This window comes from Colius striatus, chromosome 18, assembly GCF_028858725.1.
Source record: "Colius striatus isolate bColStr4 chromosome 18, bColStr4.1.hap1, whole genome shotgun sequence".
In the NCBI taxonomy this organism is placed as follows: Eukaryota; Metazoa; Chordata; class Aves; order Coliiformes; family Coliidae; genus Colius; species Colius striatus.
Genome location: NC_084776.1, coordinates 10,169,176 through 10,189,623, shown reverse-complemented (window position 1 = coordinate 10,189,623; position 20,448 = coordinate 10,169,176). Strand labels below are relative to the sequence as shown.

Genomic DNA, 20,448 nt, shown 5'->3' with positions numbered 1-20,448 from the left:
CTGAGGTGCTGTGGGGAGCAGCCCACCCCCCTGCACCTTCACCCCTGGACATTTTTCCCTTTGCTCTTTCCAAAGCTGTTGGGGTGACTCAAAGCCTCCACGGGCCTGTTCTCCCCTTGGCCCAGGCTCCAGCCTGAGGACAGGCCCAGCGGGCTGGGGGGTCCCTCCAGCAGCACCCCCTGCCCCAGACACTGCAGTGCTGCCTGCTTGGGGTCATTCTGCTGGGAGGGTGCGTGGGGCTCCTGGGAAGGGGCAGGGGGAGGTGTGGGACGGGGGGCAGTGGGGTGGGTGGGCAGGGGGAGGTGTGGGACGGGGGGCAGTGGGGTGGGTGGGCAGTGGGAGGTGTGGGACGGGGGGCAGTGGGGTGGGTGGGCAGGGGGAGGTGTGGGACAGGGGAGCAGTGGGGTGGGTGGGCAGTGGGAGATGTGGGATGGAGGGGCAGTGGGGTGGGTGGGCAGGGGGAGGTGTGGGATGGAGGGGCAGTGGGGTGGGTGGGCAGGGGGAGGTGTGGGACGGGGGCAGTGGGGTGGGTGGGCAAGGGGAGGTGTGGGACGGGGGAGCAGTGGGGTGGGTGGGCAGGGGGAGGTGTGGGACGGGGGCAGTGGGGTGGGTGGGCAAGGGGAGGTGTGGGACGGGGGAGCAGTGGGGTGGGTGGGCAGGGGGAGGTGTGGGACAGGGGAGCAGTGGGGTGGGTGGGCAAGGGGAGGTGTGGGACGGGGGAGCAGTGGGGTGGGTGGGCAGGGGGAGGTGTGGGACGGGGGCAGTGGGGTGGGTGGGCAAGGGGAGGTGTGGGACGGGGGAGCAGTGGGGTGGATGGGCAGGGGGAGGTGTGGGACAGGGGAGCAGTGGGGTGGGTGGGCAGGGGGAGGTGTGGGATAGGGGGGCAGTGGGGTGGGTGGGCAGGGGGAGGTGTGGGATGGGGGAGCAGTGGGGTGGGTGGGCAGTGGGAGGTGTGGGATGGGGGAGCAGTGGGGTGGGTGGGCAGGGGGAGGTGTGGGACAGGGGGGCAGTGGGGTGGGTGGGCAGTGGGAGGGGTGGGATGGGGGGGCAGTGGGGTGAGTGGGCAGGGGGAGGTGTGGGATGGGGGGCAGTGAGGTGGGTGGGCAGGGGGAGGTGTGGGACGGGGGGGCAGTGGGGTGGGTGGGCAGGGGGAGGTGTGGGACGGAGGGGCAGTGGCACAGAGGGACCCAGGTGGGTCAGGAAGCTTTCAGTGCTGGCACTCGCTTTGCCAGGAACAGGGTGAGTGGTTGAGCTGGTAAAAACGAGTGAGGGTGGGAAGCAGGCTGTGGCTGGGGTGTGGGAAAACCCTCTGCCTGGCTCTTCCAGGTGAGTCCTTCCCTCTGCACGCAGATCCCCAGGGCCGGGCCTGCAGCGAGGAGCTCGCCCGGGGCTGCCTGGAGCCGTGGTGCCGGCAGCCACGTGCCCTCCCCACAGGCCCCTTTATCAGCAGCACCCAGTGCAGCCCCCCCAGCCCACAGGCCCTTATCTACCCTGGTCTGTGCTTCCTTCCAGGGTGTGCCACGAGGCCCCAGCTCGCTGGGATTGCCCAATGTCCTGCCCCACCAGCACACGGGGAGGATTTGCCAATGTGTGGGTGAGGCGTGTGCCAGCTGCCTGCACACACGGGCACCACGGGGCACCCCGGCAGCTGGAGACAGGGATTAAAGCTCCTGTGGTGCCAGTGCTGGTAGCTCAGTGCTGTGGGAGAAGGAAAAGGCAGCTTGAAATACCCCCTGACACACAGCAGAGCTCCCCCAGGACTCAGTGAAACCTTGCATCGTGTAGGCTCGTTGTGGTGAGGTTGGCACATAGGGAAAAGGTGGAGTTGCCTTCTCTGTGGTGGGGGGAGGAGAAAAATCAGCCTGGTGTGGTGGAGCCAGGGTGTGAAATGGCTGTGTGTGTGGGCTGGGGGGCTCTGTGCCACGGGCACGGGGCTGGATGGGGACGTGCAGTCCCAGGGGACGGGCAGGTTCCTGCAGCAGTGCTGTAAAGTGTATTTTGTCCTTTGAAAAACAGCCTAAATACTGAAAAGTACAAAAAGAATGAAGAAGCAGAGGCTGAGAGGAGGGAGGCAGCAGGCACAGCCCCCATCCCCCTGTCTGGGTGGGCTCAGGAGGGACTGAGGCACACACATCTATCTGAGAAGGCAGAGACACAGCAAGATGTTTAGTTTCCCACCCCAGAAGTATTTTTCCCTCTTGTTTTTTCTGGTCACAGCAATATCTTTTCCTTTCAAGAGCTGTTTGTGCTGGGCTGCTGCTCTGCCTCTGAAACCTGAGCTTGGAAAAGGGTGAAAAGCCTTTCAGAAGGTGCTGGGCAGCCGCTCAGGGCCCCTCTGCTGGGGTGTGGGTCCCCAGGGGCTCCATGCCCAGAGCCTTTGGACTGATTGAGTTTCCTGTCAGGGCTCTTAATAACCAGGAGCACCTTTTACCCAGGCTCCAGCCTTGAGAGAGGCCCTTAATGAGCTCCTGAATCATTGATGGGCAGCCTCTGCTTAATGGCCCCCTGGGTGTGAGCCTGGGAGTGGCTGCCCAGGGGTCACTGACCCTTTCCTCACTGCCCTGTGGAGAGGGAGGGGGAAGAGCAGGGGCTCCTGGTGCTCAGGGTGAGGGGGCTGATGGGTGCTGCTGTGGCCCCAGGCGCTGGGGGTGCCTCTGAGCTCTTTTCTCCTCTTTGATTTAACTGCCCTGGCCCCGTGTGCTTTTATTCCAGCACTGGTGATGTGTCCTCTGACACCAACAGACTCAGGAGACTGATGCTGATCCTTCTGGGAGCCTCCCTGCACCCCTGTGTGCTGTGTACACCCCCCTGACCAGGGCTGCTCTGCAGGGCTGTCTCTGGTGTCTCGTATGATGGTTGTGCTTGGTTGTCCCCAGCTCTGCCCTGCAGGTTGCCACTTGGCCTTGCTGCCAGTGCCTGTGTGTTGCTCAGAGCATGCTGGTGTGTCCCACAGTGACTACTAGGAGCTGGGTCACTTTTTCCAGCTCTCCTTGGGTGTGCTCCCTGGGTCAGTATCTGCCATGATTCGGCCCAGGCTGGGGCTGGAAGGCAGCTCTGGTCACCCTGTGTCTCACCTTGTTAAAGACTAAACCCACCAGTGACCCAAACACACCACGTGCCCTCTAAAGAGGGGAAGGGGCTTCACCTGCTTGTCACTGGGACAAGAGCAGGGTCCCTCACTACTTTGGTGAGCTTCAGTGAACGTGACAGCTTTGAGAAGCTGGTGATAGCAGTGGGGATCTCTTCTTCCTATCCACCTGACTGGCTTAGCACCCCCTTCTCTCCCCTGCCCCCTTATCCCCCCTGCCCCCTTATCCCCCCTCCATGGGTGATGGCAGCGTCCTCAGTGCAGTTTTCTCTTTCCCTGGAGATCTTTTCCACCCAAAGTGACACTGTGCTGTGCTGGGACTCGTCTCCCAGCTGGAAGCACAGCTCCTAACAGGCTCGGGAAGTGCTTGTGGCTGCCAGAGCTGTGTCCATCACCCCACTGCTGTCACCAACCTTGTCCCCAGGGCAAGGCTGTCACCTCTCCTTTCCTGTCCCCAGGGCAGAGTCACCATGTGCACCCCCAGCATCTGGGGACCAGCTGAAGGGTCAAAGGGGACCCAGAGGGCCCATTCTCGAGCTGAATGTGCTGGGTGAGAGTAGGGCCAGGGCTGAAGGGTTTTGGTGCCAGTGCCAAAAACATGAGAAGCTGGAGAACACCCCTCACAGCCCATTCCCAGGGGATGTCTCTAGCTGGCACAGGTTATAATTCCTTGCAGGTCCAGATCTGTGCTTGGGAGGTGGCTGCTGTGCCCAACCTGTGTGCATGGGGTTTCAGGCCAAGGGTGTAAGAGTGGGGCTGTGCAAGAGCATCAGCTCCCCTTGTACCTTGTTTAGCTCAAGTTCCTGTGCTTCTGGCTGTGTCAGACCCTACCACTGACAGCCACTCCCCAGGGACAGAGGAGGATGAGAGTGTTCCAAGGCTTGCTCCAACCCTGGTGTGTTCCCATCCCTGGCTCTCCAGTGCAGCTGGTATCCTGAGCTCATTGCTGGCTGCCCTGGGAGGAAAACAAACAATGTCTGCAGCTCAGCAGCAGGATGGAAAGTTTTGCTTGCTGGGGCTGGGCTGCCCACTGGCATCCTCCCAGCCTGGCAGCTATTGAACGCTGCCACTTTGTGCCACTTTATGCTCTGTGAGTGTCTCCAACAGCTTTGCCTGGCAGCAGCAGGTCAAACCTCCCTGTCCTGTGTGGTTCCCCTGTCCCAGAGCGAGGTGCATGGCCCCAAACTGCAGCTTTCCCTCTGTCTGCAGCCCTGTGCCAGGGGCTGGGCCGTGTGCCCAGTGTCCAGCCACCAGCAGCCCTGGCCTCAGGGTTTAAGGAGCCTTGAGCTCAGCTCTCCCTCCACCCAACTGCTCCTGCAGCCCTCAGCTGCTTTCTCATGCGTGGCTTTTCATTGCAGCCTCTCTGTCCAGCAGGCGAGGCAGGAGGAGCTCTGTGGTGCTCCTGGTGTGTGAAGGACGGAGGAGGAAGAGGAGGAAGAGGAAGGCCATAGCCTGGATTTGCCATTGAGACACACTGCACAGGATCTCCGCTGCTCTTATGAGGTAGGAACCAACATTGGCTGAGCCCCCAGGAGGAATCGGAGGGTTGGTTGCTTCCAGTTGGGCTTACTGGTGTTTGTGTGATGGCTTCCTCACATCTCCCCATCTGGATCCCCACCACCAACTGATGCATTGCCAAGGCCAGAGAGGAGCAGGGTTAATTTAGGAATGAGGATCCTGCCCCACTGCCTGCCAGGGCTGCTGATGCCCCTCCATGGAGGGGTGCTACTGAAGCCACTGCTTGGGTGACATTCCTCCTGCCACATCTCCTGTATCTCCAGCATCTCACCCTGTCCCTGCCCCACAGTAATCCCATCCAGCCCTGCTGAAAGGAGCTCAGCACCATTTTCATGCAAGGACAGGCAGGAGCACAGGCTGTCACCTGGCCCAGCTCTAGTGCCACCAGTTCCAAGCTCCCACATCCCCAGGGAGCTGGTCTCATGGGGGCCCCATGCTCTTAAGGCCAGGCTTTGCTTGTGGTGGAGTCTGAGGGGAGGGTCATGCCTGGGACTTGGAGTGCTGAGGGAGTTAGAAAGGAGTTCCTGTGCCGAACTCCAGCTCTGGGGGTGGGCTGCCAAGTGTTGATGGGGTCCCAGCCACTCAGCTCATTGCCCAAGCACCGTTACCTGAGGAGAGTGGAGCCATACAAGGCTGGTTATTGGGATCCTGGGCAGAGAGAGCAGCCAGGCCTGCAGATCACCCTGGGGTTTTGCAGCCACTGGCACTGTTGGACTCTGAGCTTGGCTGTGAGGTGGTGGGCAGCAGCAGAGGAGCCCCAGCAAGGTGCCTGGTCTCCCCAGGAGACTCTGCTGTCCCCCTTGGATGGAGAGGGCCAGCTCCCACCTCCCTCTGGGAGCAGATCCCGTGGCAGGGCGCAGTGTGGGCTGCATGGGCTGAGCCTGGCAGGTAGCTGTGTCCCCGTGACTGTGGCTCTGCCAGAGGTACAAGGGATGCTCACAAGACCTCTGTGAGTCCCCTGGGTGCTGGCACATGGCTGGGGGGATGTGGAGAGGCCGGAGAGGGGCTGGGCCTTTGTTGGAGAGCCCCCACAGTCCCTAATAGATCTGGGACTCACTCCCTTGTGCTTGGATAGAATTACCTTCTCTGTGAGGTATTGCCAGGCTGTGAGGACCCTTGGGAGGGGATTGCTGAGGAATTAAGCACCTCTTGGTCGTTAAGCTTCCTCCTCCTTGCACGTGGTGCTGGGGAGGATTCAGTCCCCCAGCCTGGTGTGTGCTGCACATGCCAGAGGGCAGCATCCCCCATCTCCCCTCCACTGGCTGCCCCAGCCCCTCTCACTGCAGCAGGAGCTGTGCCCAGTGTGGGGGCTGTGGTGCAGGTGAAGGTGTGACTCGGGTGTTTTCAGGCTTTAGCTGTGTCTCCCTCCTGGCTGCATCTCCTCCCTTCCCACCCTGCCCTGTATGGGCAAGGTGAGCTCTTCACAGCCCCCTCAGGAGCACCTGCAATCTCCCCTCAGCTCCCTCGCTGTGCCAAACCATCGGGGCTGGTGCTGCCATGTCTGAGAGCTGCAGCTGTGTGCTGTGGGCCCAGCCAGGGCTCATGGGGAGCCTCCTCATGTGTGAACATGTTCTGAGCTGATCAGGCTCATGCTGACAGTGTGTGCCTGAATGCCCCCTGGGCACAGGCAGGGGTGATGGGATGCCCTGACCCCATCGCTCCTGTCATCCCTTGCTCTGCTCCCAGCAGAGTGGTCCCAGGACACTGGGAATGAGTGGGAGATGGAACTCACTGTCCACCCAAACCCAGGGAGGGGATGTGGGTGTCGGGGCTGGTGATGATGATGAAGTCAGCAGCACAGCTGCAGCGTGAGGGATTGAGGCTGGTGGGATCTCGCTGGTGTGGCCCTGTCTCTTACCAGGACCCACCCTCTCCCCACACATGAGCTCTGGGCTGAGGTGGAAGCTTTTCCCCTCTCACTGACTCCTTGTCTCTGCCAACTGCTGCCAGCCCAAGATGTCAGCCGGCGACAGCAACAGGGGCAGCCACGCCAGCAGCAGCCGCCTGCAGAGCAAGAAGCCCCCCAACCTCTCCATCATCATCCCCCCTCAGGAGGCAGAGGAGGATGGCACCCGCAAGGAGGTGAGTGCCGGGCTTGAGGGGCCGGTCCCCGGGGGAGCTCCCAGTGCTGTCCCTAACGCCCTGCTCTGCCTTCCAGCCCTCCAAGGTCCCCATCTACAGAAAGAGCAAGAGCCTGCAGGAGCCGCGCTCGAAGGGAGGCGAGGGCCCGGAGCAGCAGCCTGGCTTCCGCCGGCAGACGTCCCTGTCCCAGAGCATCCGCAAGTGCGGGCGGGGGGCAGCGGGGGGCTGGGGCTGGCTCAGCCCAGGGGCCCTGCCGGGCTGTGGGGGCTGTAGGCGGCGGCAGAGGACTTGGATGGGGATGGAGAGACACATCCTGGGAGGGTCTGGTGTGGCTCTGCTTTGTCTCTCCGGTGTCTGCCTGGGGATAACCCTGCAGCAGAATTGTGTAGTGCTAATTCACCCCCTTGTTCTGTGTATGGGAGAAACTTCTCAGCCCAGTTTCTGTAGGACCTTCACAAGCACCATGAGCAGGATGTCAGCTGCAGCCCAGAGCTGACGCTCTGCACCTGCACAAGGTGTGAGTCCTGGTGGAGTCACCTCTCCCAAGAGACCCAAAGGCCCAGTGACCTCTCTGCAGCATCCCTTCCCTGACCTGTAGCCAGGTCAAAACTCACCCTGCTGTGTGCTGAGCTGAGACACTCCAACCCAAATCACCCTCTGGGTGGGATGGCAGTCCGTGGGGCCAGGGAGCAGGCGGGTACCAGCCGTGTGCCCGTTGTGTGTGCAGGGGCACGGCGCAGTGGTTCGGCATCAGCGACGACTGGGAGGGGAAGCGGCAGCAGTGGCAACGCAAGAGCCTGCAGCACTGCAGCATGAGGTACGGCAAGCTGAAGCCTGCCTACCGTGACATGGAGCTGCCCAGCCAGGAGGTGCCCTCCTTCCAAGGCACTGAGTCACCCAAGCCAGCCAAGATGCCCAAGGTAGAGCTCGGGACGCAGGGTCTGGCTCCCAGCCTCGCTCTCGCAGCACTCACACCTCGTCTCTCCTGCAGATCGTGGACCCGCTGGCCAGGGGCCGGCCCTTCCGCCGTCCCGACGAGCCCGACCGTCCCCACACGCCCCACCATGCCCTGCCCCCCTCCACCCCCGGCGTCGCCTCCCTGGCATCCTTCAACAGCATCCGCTCCGGCCACGGCCACGTGCTACGCAGGAAGAGGGAGTCTGTTGCCCACATGAGCTTCAAGGCAGCTGAGGCCCTTCTCCGTGTGAGTTTTCGGGAGCTACCTGGGCTGTGCTCTTGCTCACTCAGGTTTCAGCTCTGTCTCTCTTTGCTTCTGGGCTCTTTTGCTTTGCACACACATCACTGTCTCTGCAGGCTGTGTTTGAGGGGAGAAGTTGGTGATTTTTAACCTGAGTTCTGCTTTAAAAGAGAAGTGTTGCTGAAAACTGGACCACCAAAGTGGAACTGTCTTGTATGGCATCCCTAGAAAAGAGCAGTGTCTGGGGTTTACTCCTGAGGAGCTAGGAGACTTTTAGCTGCAGGGGAAGCTTCTCTTGTGGCTTCCTAGCCCCTGGGGAGCAAGTCTTGGGGTCAGGTTTGTGGGACAGATACCAAAAGGGGGGTTTAGAGTTCACCTGTGCTGACTAACATGGTCCTGATCCAACACCAACTCACAGCAGCTAAAGGCAGCATCTGCTGCCCTTCCTACACAGGGAGTAGGTGGTTGGGCTTTAATTCTTACCTCTTGGCTTTGAGGAGGGAGGCTACAAGAAACCATCAGTGCTGCAAAAACTGGGAGGCTTCTGGTTGCTCACCCACCTTTGCTTCCCGTGCCAAAGGGCCGCTCTGTCCTGGAGCTGCTGGCTCCCAAGCTCAGTACCAACAAGCGGAGCTTCCTGTACCCCAGCTTCGTGGACGAGGACATCGGGGACGCTGCCGATACCCTGGACTTGTCCTTCTTCAGTAAGGCAAGTGCCGTTCCACGCTGCCCCTGCCCCTGCCTGGGGGCTGCCTGGAGCCAGGGGGCTCTGGTGAGTACCCCTGTGTCAGTGCTGCCCTGGGAGTGGGGGTGTCAGGGGCTGCCGTGCCTGGTGCTATGGGGCTGTGCCCTGGGTGATGCTGCCGGGGGGCCGGGGAGCAACGCTGCCATCGTGGGCACGGTTCACACCTTGTGATGTGCATTTGGTGGGGTGCCAGTGAGGATCCCCCCCTCCCCAGGCTCTGGAGACAGATGCAGCCGGGCTGCCCTGGTGATGGGCACACTCAGGGGGGATTGTTGCCCTGGGGCAGCTTCTTGCCCACTGCACACATCCAAGAACACGTGTCTGTCTCCCTTCCAGATGGACATGCACGACGAGATGTACTCCATGCCCGATGATGTCTTCGAGTCACCACCACTATCAGCCACGTACTTGCACATGCACCCCATGGGGCAGGATGCCAAGGTGTCCCCCGAGGTGGAGCAGCCCACCCTGTGAGTACCAGCTCTCACAGGTCCAGTCCTCACAGCTGCAGCCAGGACAATGTCCCCAGCCATCCTCAGGGCACTGGGCACTTTTGGCATGTTCTTAGGAGGATGAGGTCAAGCCCTCACCCCAGGCATTGGCTGTGGCCACAGGGGCTGGGTGGGGGGTGGATTTCCCAGCTGGCCCATTCTGGCAGGTGTGATGGGTTTCCTCTCTTTCTACTCTGCCCTGGTGAGGCCTCATCTGGAGTCCTGTGTCCAGTTCAAGAGGGACAGGGAACTACTGGAGAGAGGCCAGTTCAAGGCTACCAAGATGATCAGGGGACTGGAGCATCTCTCTGACAAGGAAGATGCTGTTCAGCCTGGAGAAGGCTGAGGGGGTATCTCATTAATAGATGTCTAAATGGTGGGTGTCAGGAGGATGGGGCAGCAGTGTTTTCTGTTGTCTGAAGTGACAGAACTAGGGGTAATGGCCATGAGCTGGAACACAAACAGTTCCACTTAAACACAAGGAGAAAGTCCTTTGGTGCTGAGGTGAGGGAGCCCTGGCCCAGGCTGCCCAGGGAGGGTGTGGAGGCTCCTTCTCAGGAGGTTTCCAAAGCCACCTGGACATGTTCCTGTGCCCCTCATGGAGGGGAACATGCTTTAGCAGGGGCTTGTGCTAGGTGGGCTCTGGCGGTCCCTTCCAGCCCTCACCACTCTGTGATTCCCCCCTCTCTGCAGGCGGGAGGGCCGTGTCTCCTCAGCCCTGGAAGGTGCCAGGGCAGCTCCCATACGAGGCCGGCGAATCACTTCCAAAGTGATGCACTTTGCTTTCAACCGCAAGAAACGCTACTACGGGCTGGGGGTGGTGGGGAAGTGGCTGAACAGGACGTACCGCCGCAACCTCAGCAGCATCGTGCAGTCGCAGCTGGAGATCACCGACAGCCACCGGTGAGGGGGGTGGGCATGGGGCTCCCCAGCTGTAACCTGCACGTGTGCCCCTTGGTGCTTGGGCATCAGGGCTGGAGGGACTGCAGTGTCCCTTTGCCCAGTGATCCCCTGAGCTGCTTCAGTGTTGTGTCCTTTCCTCCTCAGCCCATATTTCACGTACTGGGTCACCTTTGTGCACATCATCATCACTTTGCTGGTCATCAGCACCTACGGCATCGCCCCCATCGGCTTCACCCAGCACGTGACAATAGAGTTAGTAAGTTTGAGCTTCTGTCTGTGCCCCTCCCTTAGGGGTTAATCCTGGGAGCCTGCAGTCACCTGCGTTGCTCCTCCAGCAGCCAGGCTGGAGAGAGGAGCAGATATCCATCTTCCTGGGGAAGCATGACCATCAGTGTCTCACACTGTTGTGCTCCCTGCTAGGACTGAGAGCATCTTGGGGTGCTGCTGGTCTCCCTCCCATGTTGCTGGTGGGACGCAGCAGCCCTTCCCCTCAGGCAAAGAGGGCTGCTCAGCCCCCTGTGAGCAGGGAGAGGGGAGACTGCACACCCCAGGCCAGCCCCCGCGGCAGTGGCTGACCTTGGCCTTGGCAGGTCCTGCGGAACAAGGGCGTCTACGAGAGCGTCAAGTACATCCAGCAGGAAAACTTCTGGATCGGGCCCAGCTCGGTAAGGGCTCTGCTGGACCCCAGCCACTCACCCCAGCTCTGTGCTCCACTGGCCTCTGCTCCTCCTGCCCTGACTGAGGGCCTGGGCTCTACCCCCTCTCCTAGGGGGGCCAGCTCGACCCATTGTCTCAGCCTGCTTCCCCAAGCCCTCACTGCTCCCATCTCTCTTCAGCCTGCTGCTCAATCCCAGCCAAGGCTGAGAGCTCAGCAGCAATTCCCAAAGCTGTAGCATCGTGGTGGGATGGTCAGAAGAGCCCCCGTCCCCTTCCCACTTGCCTTCCTCCCTCTGGGCTAACAGAGATGGCGACCCCATGCCCCATGCTGAGCTCTCCTGGGGACAGCTGATGAGAGGGCAGAGGCGGGATGGAGGGGCCACAGAGCACCCCTAGACTGACATCTCCCTCCCAGATCGACCTGATCCACCTGGGAGCCAAGTTCTCCCCGTGCATCCGGAAGGATCGGCAGGTGGAGCGGCTCATCCAGCGCGAGCGGGACCGGGAGCGCGGCTCCGGCTGCTGCGTCCAGAACGACAACTCGGGCTGCATCCAGACCCTGCCACAGGACTGCTCGGTGCGTGCTGCCGGCCAGGGGCTGGGGCAAGAGGGGCCCTGCGCCCCCCACACAGCTCCAGGGCAGGACACGTGTCCTCAGCCCCTCCATCCTCCCCACAGGAGACGCTGGCGACGTTCATCAAGTGGCCGGGCAGCAACGCGCCGGCCATGGGCTTGGGCAGGAAGCGCACGTCAGGGGCCGTGTGCCACCAGGACCCCAGGTAGGATGTGGCTGGGGGAGGCACGTGGACGGGGGCAGGTGCTGCCTGGGACTGTTTCCAGCTTGCATACCTGCAGTCCTCCCAACCAAGGGGCTGGGGAGGCTCTTAGATGTTGTAAGAGGGTGATAAGGAAGAGGATCAGTGGGGAAACTGAGGTAGGGCTTGTCCTGAGTGTGGGCATTGATGGGGGCTGCTGCCAAGGGGCATCGATGGTGCTGGCCCATGAGTGCCATGGAATTACAGAATCTTAAGGGCTGGAAGGGACCTGGGAAGCTCATCCAGTGCAGCCCCCCTGCCAGAGCAGGGGCATCTAGAGTAGGGCACACAGGAACTCATCCAGCTGGGTTGGAATGTCTCCAGAGAAGGAGCCTCCACAGCCCATCTGGGCAGCCCCTGCCAGGGCTCCCTCACCTCAACAGGGAACAAGTTTTTCCTTGTGTTTCTTTGGAACCTCTTCTGTTCCAGCTTGTACCCATTGCCCATCGTTGGCCATCACTGAGCACAGCCTGGCTCCAGCCTCCTGACACACACCCTTTATGTATTTATAAACATGAATGAGGTCACCTCTCAGCCTCCTCCAAGCTGCAGAGCCCCAGCTCCCTCAGCCTTTCATCATTAGGGAGATGCTCCACTCCATCATCTCTGTGGCCCTGAGCTGAACTCTCTGCAGCAGCTCCCTGTCCTTCTGGAACTGAGGAAGGTGCTACAGGGGCTGTGCCTGAGGGAGGCTGCTAGTCTGCAGGGAGGGATGTGCTGGAGGAGGATTGATCCTGACCACCTCACCCACCTTCTCCCCCCAGGACGTGCGAGGAGCCAGCGTCCAACCCACCCCATGTGTGGTCAGATGACATCACCAAGTGGCCAGTAAGTGCCCAATGCCACCGTGGTGCCAACCTCCATGGGAGTCATGGCAGGTGACGAGCCAGGCAGGACAGCCTGGGGCCAGACCCTGACTCCTCTCCCTCCTGCTTATAGATCTGCACCTATGAGACCAAAACCAACCACACAGGCTTTGCCCACATGGATTGCCAGATCAAGGGCAGGCCCTGCTGCATTGGCACCAAGGGCAGGTGGGTCACAGCCGTGGGGGCACCCAGCCCGGGCTCAGCTCTCCCTGCTCAGCCCCATCCATGGCTGGAGCTGTGCCAGGGGGAGGGAGGTTACTGAGCCTCAGAAGGGGCTGGTCAGCATGGTGGCAGCAGGACTGGCTTCTGTGAGCAGAGGGGGTGCTGGGGGGCACTGGAGTGAGTCCTGCCCTGAGTGTGCCCACTGCCTGCCTCTGCCCAGCTGCGAGATCACGACACGGGAGTACTGCGAGTTCATGCACGGCTACTTCCACGAGGAAGCGACGCTCTGCTCGCAGGTGAGCGGGCTGGGGCTGAGGGCATGCTGCTGGCACGGGGCCAGGCATTGCTGTGCCCATGCCAAAGGGTTTGATAGTGTCCTGGGCTGTGGCTGGGATGGGTGTGAGCAGGGGAATGCAAAGTGCCAGGGGATTGCCGAGCTGTCAGCTGGATTCCTGCCGCTGCTATGTCCCCACCTCGCTGGTGTGGGCAGTAGGACGTGAGCCAGCCCTCCCCAGGCAGCGCTTGTGTCCTTGGGACAGGCACAGCAGGCAGGAGGAACAGCCCCTGGGCATCTCCTGGGCACTGGGGATGCTCAGTCACTTCCTCCCCAGCACGTGGGCAGCGCAGGTGCCCCACACTACCCAGAGTCCTCCCCACAACCGACACATGGCATCATCACCCATGCATCCCTGTGACCCATCCTCTGTTCCCTGTGGCTCTGGGGTGTGGGTTGAGCCCCCCATCAGCCCCCAGCCCTGTCTGCTTTCACAGGTGCACTGCTTGGACGAGGTCTGTGGCCTCCTGCCCTTCCTCGACCCGGAGATCCCCGACCAGTTCTACCGACTGTGGCTGTCCCTGTTCCTGCACGCAGGGTGAGCTGCAGCCCCGTGCCTGGGGAATGGGGTCCAGGGCCTGGAACATCAGCTGGGGTGGGCTGTGGCCCCCACTGGGTTGGGACAGGAGAGAGGAGGCCACCCTAGTGCCACGTGCCCTCAGGGGCTTGTTGTGTAAGGTGTCTCGTGGCAGGGCAGCAAGTGGGAGTGCTGAGCAGGGGCTCTGGCAGGGCAGAGCCTGTGTCTCTAACACAGGATCTCTTCCCCCCAGCATCATCCACTGCCTGGTGTCAGTGACCTTCCAGATGACAGTGCTGAGGGACCTGGAGAAGCTGGCAGGGTGGCATCGCATCTCCATCATCTTCATCCTCAGTGGCATCACAGGCAATCTGGCCAGTGCCATCTTCCTACCGTACCGGGCAGAGGTGAGGGCTGGGGGCCTTTGCCCACATCACCCTACCCCAGCCAGCTCCCCAGGGACCAGAGGACGCCCCCTTCCCCTCCCTGTGCTGCTGCTTTGGGAGGGGGCTGCAGCACAGAGCTCTTTCCCTGGCAGGTTTTGCTGGGGGGTGGGAGGCTGGTGCCCCAGCAGCAGGGGAGTTCTGTCCCACGTGTGGGGCTTGCACATGGCATGTGGGTCCCACGTGTGGGGGGGGTGTGTGTCCCCAGGAGGGCAGATGGCTAATCTGCAGTGACACCCAGCCTGGCTTTCAACAGCATCACACCACAGCCTAATCCCCCAGGGGGGCTGGGCAGGGGGGACTGTGGCCTGGGAAGGGGCGATGCTGCCTGGCTGCTGAGTCACAGAAAGTCCCAGCTGCCCAGACAGCACCAGCCTGCTCCCCTCCTCTTCCTCCCGTGCCGGGGCTCCCCCTCAGCCCCTCACTGCTGTGCTGCAGGCGCCTTGTGCAAGGGGAGGGGACGGTCCTTGGGGACACAGGGCAGCGCCTGGGGTGACGTGTGTGGGGTCAGCCGTGACTTTCCCCTTCCCCTCAGGTGGGCCCCGCGGGCTCCCAGTTCGGTTTGCTGGCTTGTCTCTTCGTGGAGCTCTTCCAGAGCTGGCAAGTGCTGGAGAAACCCTGGAAAGCCTTCCTCAACCTCTCTGGCGTCGTGCTGTTCCTCTTTGTGTGCGGGCTCTTGCCGTGGATCGATAACATCGCTCACCTCTTCGGCTTCCTCAGCGGGCTCCTGCTGTCCTTCGCCTTCCTGCCCTACATCACCTTTGGCACGGTGGATAAGTACCGCAAGCGGGCCATGATCATCGTCTCCTTGCTGGTGTTCCTGGGGCTCTTTGCCTCGCTGGTGGTCTGGTTCTACGCATACCCCGTGAACTGGCACTGGGTGGAATATCTCACCTGCCTGCCCTTCACCAGCAAGTTCTGTGAGAAGTACGAGCTGGAGCAGGTCCTGCACTGAGCCCCAGGCTGGAGCAGGGCCAGGGGGGGAATGTTTTCCGTGGGGTGAGTGTTTACCAGCCCGAGGGTGATGGTGGTTGCCCCGGGACGAGGCAGAGCCCGGGCACGGTGTCACCCCTGGGGTTGCAGGTGGGGAGTGAGGCTGGAGTCACTCTGCCTCACACACCCCTCTTGGCATTGAAAAGCCATAACTGGTTTGGGGACCGACCCTGGCTGCTGCCTGCATGAGAACACGGGGTTGTGGTGGGCAGGCAACCCTGGGAATGATGCTGCCAAGGTCTCCTACCCATGCCCCTGCCTGCCTGAGGCCCTGACCCACCTCAGTGTCCTCAGGCACTGGGTTCATAATGTGAACATGACCCCTTTTTTTGCAGGGGCACTGGTTTCTTTTATCCTCAGTTCTTTAGGCCAATGTTTTCCCCCACTTTGAACTCTTTGAACTCTCCCTCACTTTGGACCACTACCACAGCTCTGAGGTGTTCAGAGCTGAACTTTGAAGGTATTTTTCCGTCCTGCTTTCACACCTGGTGCTCCCCTGAGGCCATGGAAGGAGGCTTGTGCCTCCCCACCTGGGCTCCTGAGGCAGGACTCAGAGCAGGGGGCTTCTTCTCAGTGAAATTCTCTTTTTGGAAGAGAAGCAGCACACACTGCATTTGTGGTGCCATGCTGGCAGGGAGGCCTGGGGAAAAACACCCTGGGGTGGCTGTGGGGCTGCTCCTGAGGCCCTCAGACCCTCAGGAAGCCGTCAGTGCTCTCACCTTTCACTTGTGCCTCCAGTACCTGCTGTTACCCCTTTCCCTTTCCAGAGCATAGGGACCCTAGTAGTGCTCCCCCAGCCTCAAACAGTGTTAGACAGGCAGAGAAGCTCAGGACAGGGCAGTGGCTTTCCGCCTTCCCTGCCCGGGGCCGTGTCCCTGGCTGTCCCAGGCCATCTCCTCCCTTGTGCCCCAAGGCCAGTCCTTCCTGGGCTCCAGGTGACTCCTCGAGGCTGGTGCCAGGCTGTCCCTGCTCTGGGATGAGTTGCTCTGGCAGGGCTGGGGCTGCTGTTGAATGGAGGGAGAAGAGAACCCAGCAGCCCAGATGAGTATTTGAGGGTTTTGAGCTCAGCTCTTACCATCCAGAGCCGCTCCCCATGCCCCTCCTCGTGTCCCTCCCTCCACTATGGGCCAGTTTTCAGCCCCTCTCTGTCCCTCTGATGCTGCTCCAGCCAAAGACAGACACTTCACCTCAGTTGTGTCTTTTGATACTGTTTTTAAAAGTTATAGGTTGTTTTCTCTGTTAATAAATTTCTACCTGTGTTTAATGAGACACACAAAGCCTCTTCTCCCTTCTCAGGGACAGGGGCTCAGCACCTTGAGGGGGTTCTGGTGGTTGTGATGGTTGGCATGGTAAGGGGTGAGGCAGTGGTGAGAGTACTTAGGGCCAGGGCTGTGCTGCCCCCAGTGCCCCTCAAACGCTCTGTACAACTCCCACTTGATCACCCTCTACAACTACCTGACAGGAGGCTGTGGGAAGGTGGAGGTCAGTCTCTTCTCTCTGACAGTGAATGATAGGACAGTAATGAGTGACAGAACGAGGAAATGGGCTCAAGTTGCACCAGGAGAGGTTTAGACTGGAGATGATGAAGAACTTTTCCCCTGAGAGGGTTGTCAGCCCCTGTGCCAGTCTGCCCAGGGAGGTGGAGCTGAGGTGCTGAGGGCCATGGGTCAGTGGTGGGCTTGGACTTGATCTTCAAGGTTTTTCCCAACCAAAATGATTCTATGAAACCCTCCCTGGGAGGGGAACAGGGTTTGGAAGGTCTCAAGCAGCAGGGGAAAGCAAATGCCTGGAGCAAAAAGACCTCCAGAGTCTCCTGGCCCTGGTTGAAGGCACAGCCTGAATCACATCCTTTGCTGAATGACCTCAGGCTGGATTTGTCCCATTTCTCCCAAAGCTGAGATGCCCCCAGGGGTGCTGGATGGCCTCTGGTGCCCTCCCTCCGGGTGTCACGGTGGGGTGAGGCTGGGAGTGGGACAGGAACACACACAAGCTGTGTACAAAACCACTGCCACCTCTTTATTCACAGCTTCACAGCAAGAAAAGCTTGTCCTGGCCCTGTTGTGGCTCTGGGCTGGAGGGGGATGATTTGGGAGGCCCTGCAGTGTGCAGGGGTGGCAGTGGGCTGGTGGGGGCTGGGGCTGTGCTCCAGGGGGGCTGGAAAGGTGTCTGTGGGCAGGGAGCTGGCTGCTGGCACCCTGCCTGGGCTGGGGGGGCTGGGTGGGGGCTGTGGTGTGGCTGACTGCTGGTGCTGCTGGTGGAAGGGAGTATGGGGCTGGGGGCACATGTACATGTGGGCTCTGCTGGGTGGCTCAGCAAAACGTGGCTGTGACTCTCCCCCAGCTGCTCCTCAGGCAATGCCTTTCGCTCCCGGGGCTGCACAGGGCCCTGCAGCCCCCCCAGCTAAAGCAGAGACCAGGGGGTCAGTGCTTCCAGTGGGGCATAGGGAGAGATTCTTCTCCCCAGGGCCAGGCTGGGGGGTTATTCCTGTCCCCAGAGCCAGGCTGGGGGTGATTCCTGTCCCCAGGGCTGGGCTGGAGCGTGGTTCTTGTCCCCAGGGCTGGGCTGGGGAGCGATTCCTGTTCCCAGAGCCAGGCTGGGGGTGATTCCTGTCCTCAGAGCCGGGCTGGGGGGTGATCTCTGTCACCAGAGCCAGGCTGGGGGGTGATCCCTGATCCCTGTCCCCAGAGCCAGGCTGGGGGCTGAGCCCTGTCCCCTGGGCCCGGCTGGGTGTGATCCCTGTCCCCAGGGCCAGGCTGGGGGTGATTCCTGTCCCCGGGGCTGGGCTGGGGGCTGAGCCCTGTCCCCAGGGCTGGGCTGGGTGTGATCCCTGTCCCCAGGGCTGGGCTGGATGTGATCCCTGTCCCCAGGGCTGGGCTGGGGGCTGATCCCTGTCCCCAGGGCTGGGCTGATCTGGCTGGAAGGCAGATGAGGCCAGGGCCTGCTGGGGAGCAGCAGAGCCGTGGTGGGCCGGAGCTGGGTGGCAGGCTGTTCCCGCCGCGGGCAGGCCGGGCCTCAGCAGCCGCTGTTCCTGCGCAGGAGGGCATGGCCGCGCACGCGGTGCTGCATCTCCACGAAGGCCAGCTCCCCCACCCGCACCTGGCAGGGCCCCAGCGCCTCGAAGCCACACTTCTGGTAGAAGGGCACGAGGAAGTCCTGGCACATGAGCAGGGCGCGGCGGGCGAAGGGCAGCCAGCGCAGGCGCTGCAGGTACCGCCACAGCAGCAGCGGGCCCTTGCCCTGCTGCCGGGCGCCGCGGTGCACCGCCAGCACGTGGATGTGCACGGCCGTGCCCCGGGGCCTGTGCAGGGTCAGCGCCGCCTGCGAGGGGGAGCGGGGTCAGTGGGGTGGGCTCTGACCCCTCGGCTCCCCCCTCCCCGTCACACAGCGAAAGGTCCCGGTGCCACCCTCCCGTTGCCTCCCCGCGCCGTCCTTGGAGGCTTTAGGGTGGCTGGGGAGGGGAGTCACTCGGCAGAGCTTTTAACAAGGGAGGTTGTTTCCAGCAGAGCAGCCCCTGCAGCAGTCCCTCGGGGCAGCAGGTCTGATCAGCAGCCTCGGTGCCCAGGGGAGTGTCTGCTGTCCCCAGGCTCTGGCAGTGCCAGGAGGAACAGGGTCTGGCTCTTACCTGGCTGAGCCTCTCCTGGTCCCAGAGCGAGCCGATGATGAAGGCCACAAGCCGTCCCTCCTCAAACCAGCCGAGGGACAGCTCCGGGCACAGGCTGAGGAAGTGGCGGATCTCATCCAGGCGCAGGGGACAGGCCCCGGACACGGAGATAAAGGCTGGAGGGGGAGCGAAGACACCCACGCTCAGGAAAGCCCTCAGCACCCGTGCAGGGCCAGAAAGCACGTTGTGATGGAGAGAGGGGGCACGTGTCCTGCTGTCTGCTTGGCCTAAGGGACGTGGGTGACTCTTGGGAGCAGCTCTGCTCCTCCACAGGCGAGTCCTGTGGCCCAGGGACCAGCTCCCTGCTCTTGCTGCTGACCCCAGGGCTACAGCAGCAGGTGCTGAGGTGACCCCTCCTGCCTGGCATCTCCTCAGCTGCCCTTGCCCTTTGGAGAGGAGGGAGGAAGGAGCCAGGTGAGGCTGGGCGAGAGGAGCTGGAGTGGCCTGGGAGATGTGGGGGAGGCATGCCAGGGTGTCCCTGTGTAACAGGAGGCTGAGCATCGTGTCCTTCCTCTTCCTCCTCTCCTGTCTGCTCACTTGTGCCAGGGCTGCTTTAGGAGAGCTGCTCCCCACTCCCCTGGCCCTGCTCTGGGAACATTTCACACTGTCCCACCATGACTGAGTTGGGTGAGCTGGGGACTGTGGTTTTCCACCTCCTTAACTACAACCTCCTCTACTTTAAGGAGGCCACGGTGGCCTCAAGTCCCAGCTGCTGGCTCCCTCCCTCCTCACCCAGGAGAGCATGCCGGGGTCGTTTGCCACCCCAGGAGGCTGAGGGAGCGGTGCAGGGAAGGGCCGGGGTCTCTCCGGCCGATGCCAGCGGGCAGGACCCCCTGGGCAGCCCTTACCTTCCCTCTCGATCTCGAACACGCTGACGGCGTCCTCGGGGCTGAGGCAGCGGAACTCGCTGGCGGGCAGCGTGTGGCGGCGCTGGCCCCCGGGCGAGCTGCGGGGCGGCTTCAGGGAGATGGGCTTCAGGAAAGGCACCGAGCTGAGAGCCAGCATCCTCCTGCCCGGCTTCCCTCCGCCCGTCGGCGCGGGGCAGCCTCTGCCAGCTCCGGCCTTGGCTGCAGCCGATCCCCTCCCGCGCTGAGACGCCGAACGTACCTGTTGGTCACACACGGGATCAGGCTGCTCGCCACCCTTTCCCTGCCGTGTGCATATGTATGTGAATGCATACAGCAGATAGCCGCCCACAGTGACCCCCTGCCCCTCTGCTGTCACTGTGAGCTGCAGCCAGTGCAGGTTCCTGGCATTTGCTATGGGCTGTAGCAAACTTGTGGCCTAGGGGACAACAGCCAAGTGACCAGGTGCCAGTGTCCAGGCAGTGGGACAGAGCGGGGATGGGGGCTGTTAAAGCCAGAGCAGGCATGGGGCTGAGCATCCTGCCCCAGCATCCTGCCCCACATGTCCCACCCCAGGCAGCAGGACGGTCAGGAGAGTCCCGGGGCAGATGCAGTCCCTGCCCTGGGGCCAGGCAGGGTGGGATGTGGGGTGAGAAGCTGGGAAGCTGCAAAATACTCAGTGTGAAAGCTCCGTGCAGCGCTGCACAGCTGTATGTGAGAGGTCAGGGCTGGGCCATCACACATGCACCACGGTGCTGGGCATGGGCACAGGCATGTCAGGCTGACAGGATTTACTCCCTTTCCCAGCTCACTCAGCTCAGCCATAGTTGAGCTTAGTCATGTCCACGCTTGCAGACTTAGCTGAGGTGGGTGAGTGGCAGGACCTGGGAGTGCCTGAGCCACAAGCCTCTGGCATCCCACCTGAGAGAGCTGCCCCCAGGCTTTGCCCTCTGTCCCATGAGCCTCAGGCAGTGTGATCCCACCAAGCACAGCCTGTCCCAGGACACCAGTGGTGATGTGAGACTCCGAATGCCTCAGTCCCCTCAGGAGAGTCAACAGCTCCTGAACTTGTCCTGTACAGCCTGGTCAAATCCCCTGACCTGGTTCAGAGCCTGAACCTTCAATCT

General features: G+C 61.8%; 2 protein-coding genes across 4 annotated transcripts; one reads left to right on the top strand and one right to left on the bottom strand.

Annotated features, from left to right (window-relative positions):
* Positions 1–1,177: 1,177 nt before the first annotated feature.
* Positions 1,178–16,077, top strand: RHBDF2 (rhomboid 5 homolog 2). Of its 3 annotated transcripts, none has more exons than XM_062010485.1 (19): positions 1,178–1,819; positions 4,447–4,591; positions 6,557–6,688; positions 6,765–6,889; positions 7,416–7,608; positions 7,680–7,892; positions 8,467–8,595; positions 8,968–9,101; positions 9,816–10,025; positions 10,170–10,281; positions 10,616–10,690; positions 11,098–11,259; positions 11,361–11,461; positions 12,262–12,325; positions 12,437–12,531; positions 12,683–12,824; positions 13,300–13,400; positions 13,633–13,786; positions 14,358–16,077. In XM_062010485.1, exons 3-19 carry the CDS (start codon positions 6,563–6,565, stop codon positions 14,775–14,777), a joined length of 2,556 nt encoding a protein of 851 aa, XP_061866469.1. In that variant the 5' UTR covers positions 1,178–1,819; positions 4,447–4,591; positions 6,557–6,562; the 3' UTR covers positions 14,778–16,077. The 3 variants fall into 3 exon arrangements, with proteins under 3 accessions (XP_061866469.1, XP_061866471.1, XP_061866470.1); XM_062010487.1 differs by having other exon boundaries at positions 1,179–1,819; positions 12,749–12,824; XM_062010486.1 differs by lacking the exons at positions 1,178–1,819; positions 4,447–4,591; positions 6,557–6,688; positions 6,765–6,889 and adding an exon at positions 6,936–7,203.
* Positions 16,078–17,827: 1,750 nt separating this feature from the next.
* On the bottom strand, positions 17,828–19,481 carry AANAT (aralkylamine N-acetyltransferase). The gene is made up of 3 exons (XM_062010724.1): positions 19,325–19,481; positions 18,438–18,592; positions 17,828–18,133 (listed from the first exon to the last, which is right to left on the bottom strand). Exons 1-3 carry the CDS (start codon positions 19,479–19,481, stop codon positions 17,828–17,830), a joined length of 618 nt encoding a protein of 205 aa, XP_061866708.1.
* Positions 19,482–20,448: the final 967 nt, after the last annotated feature.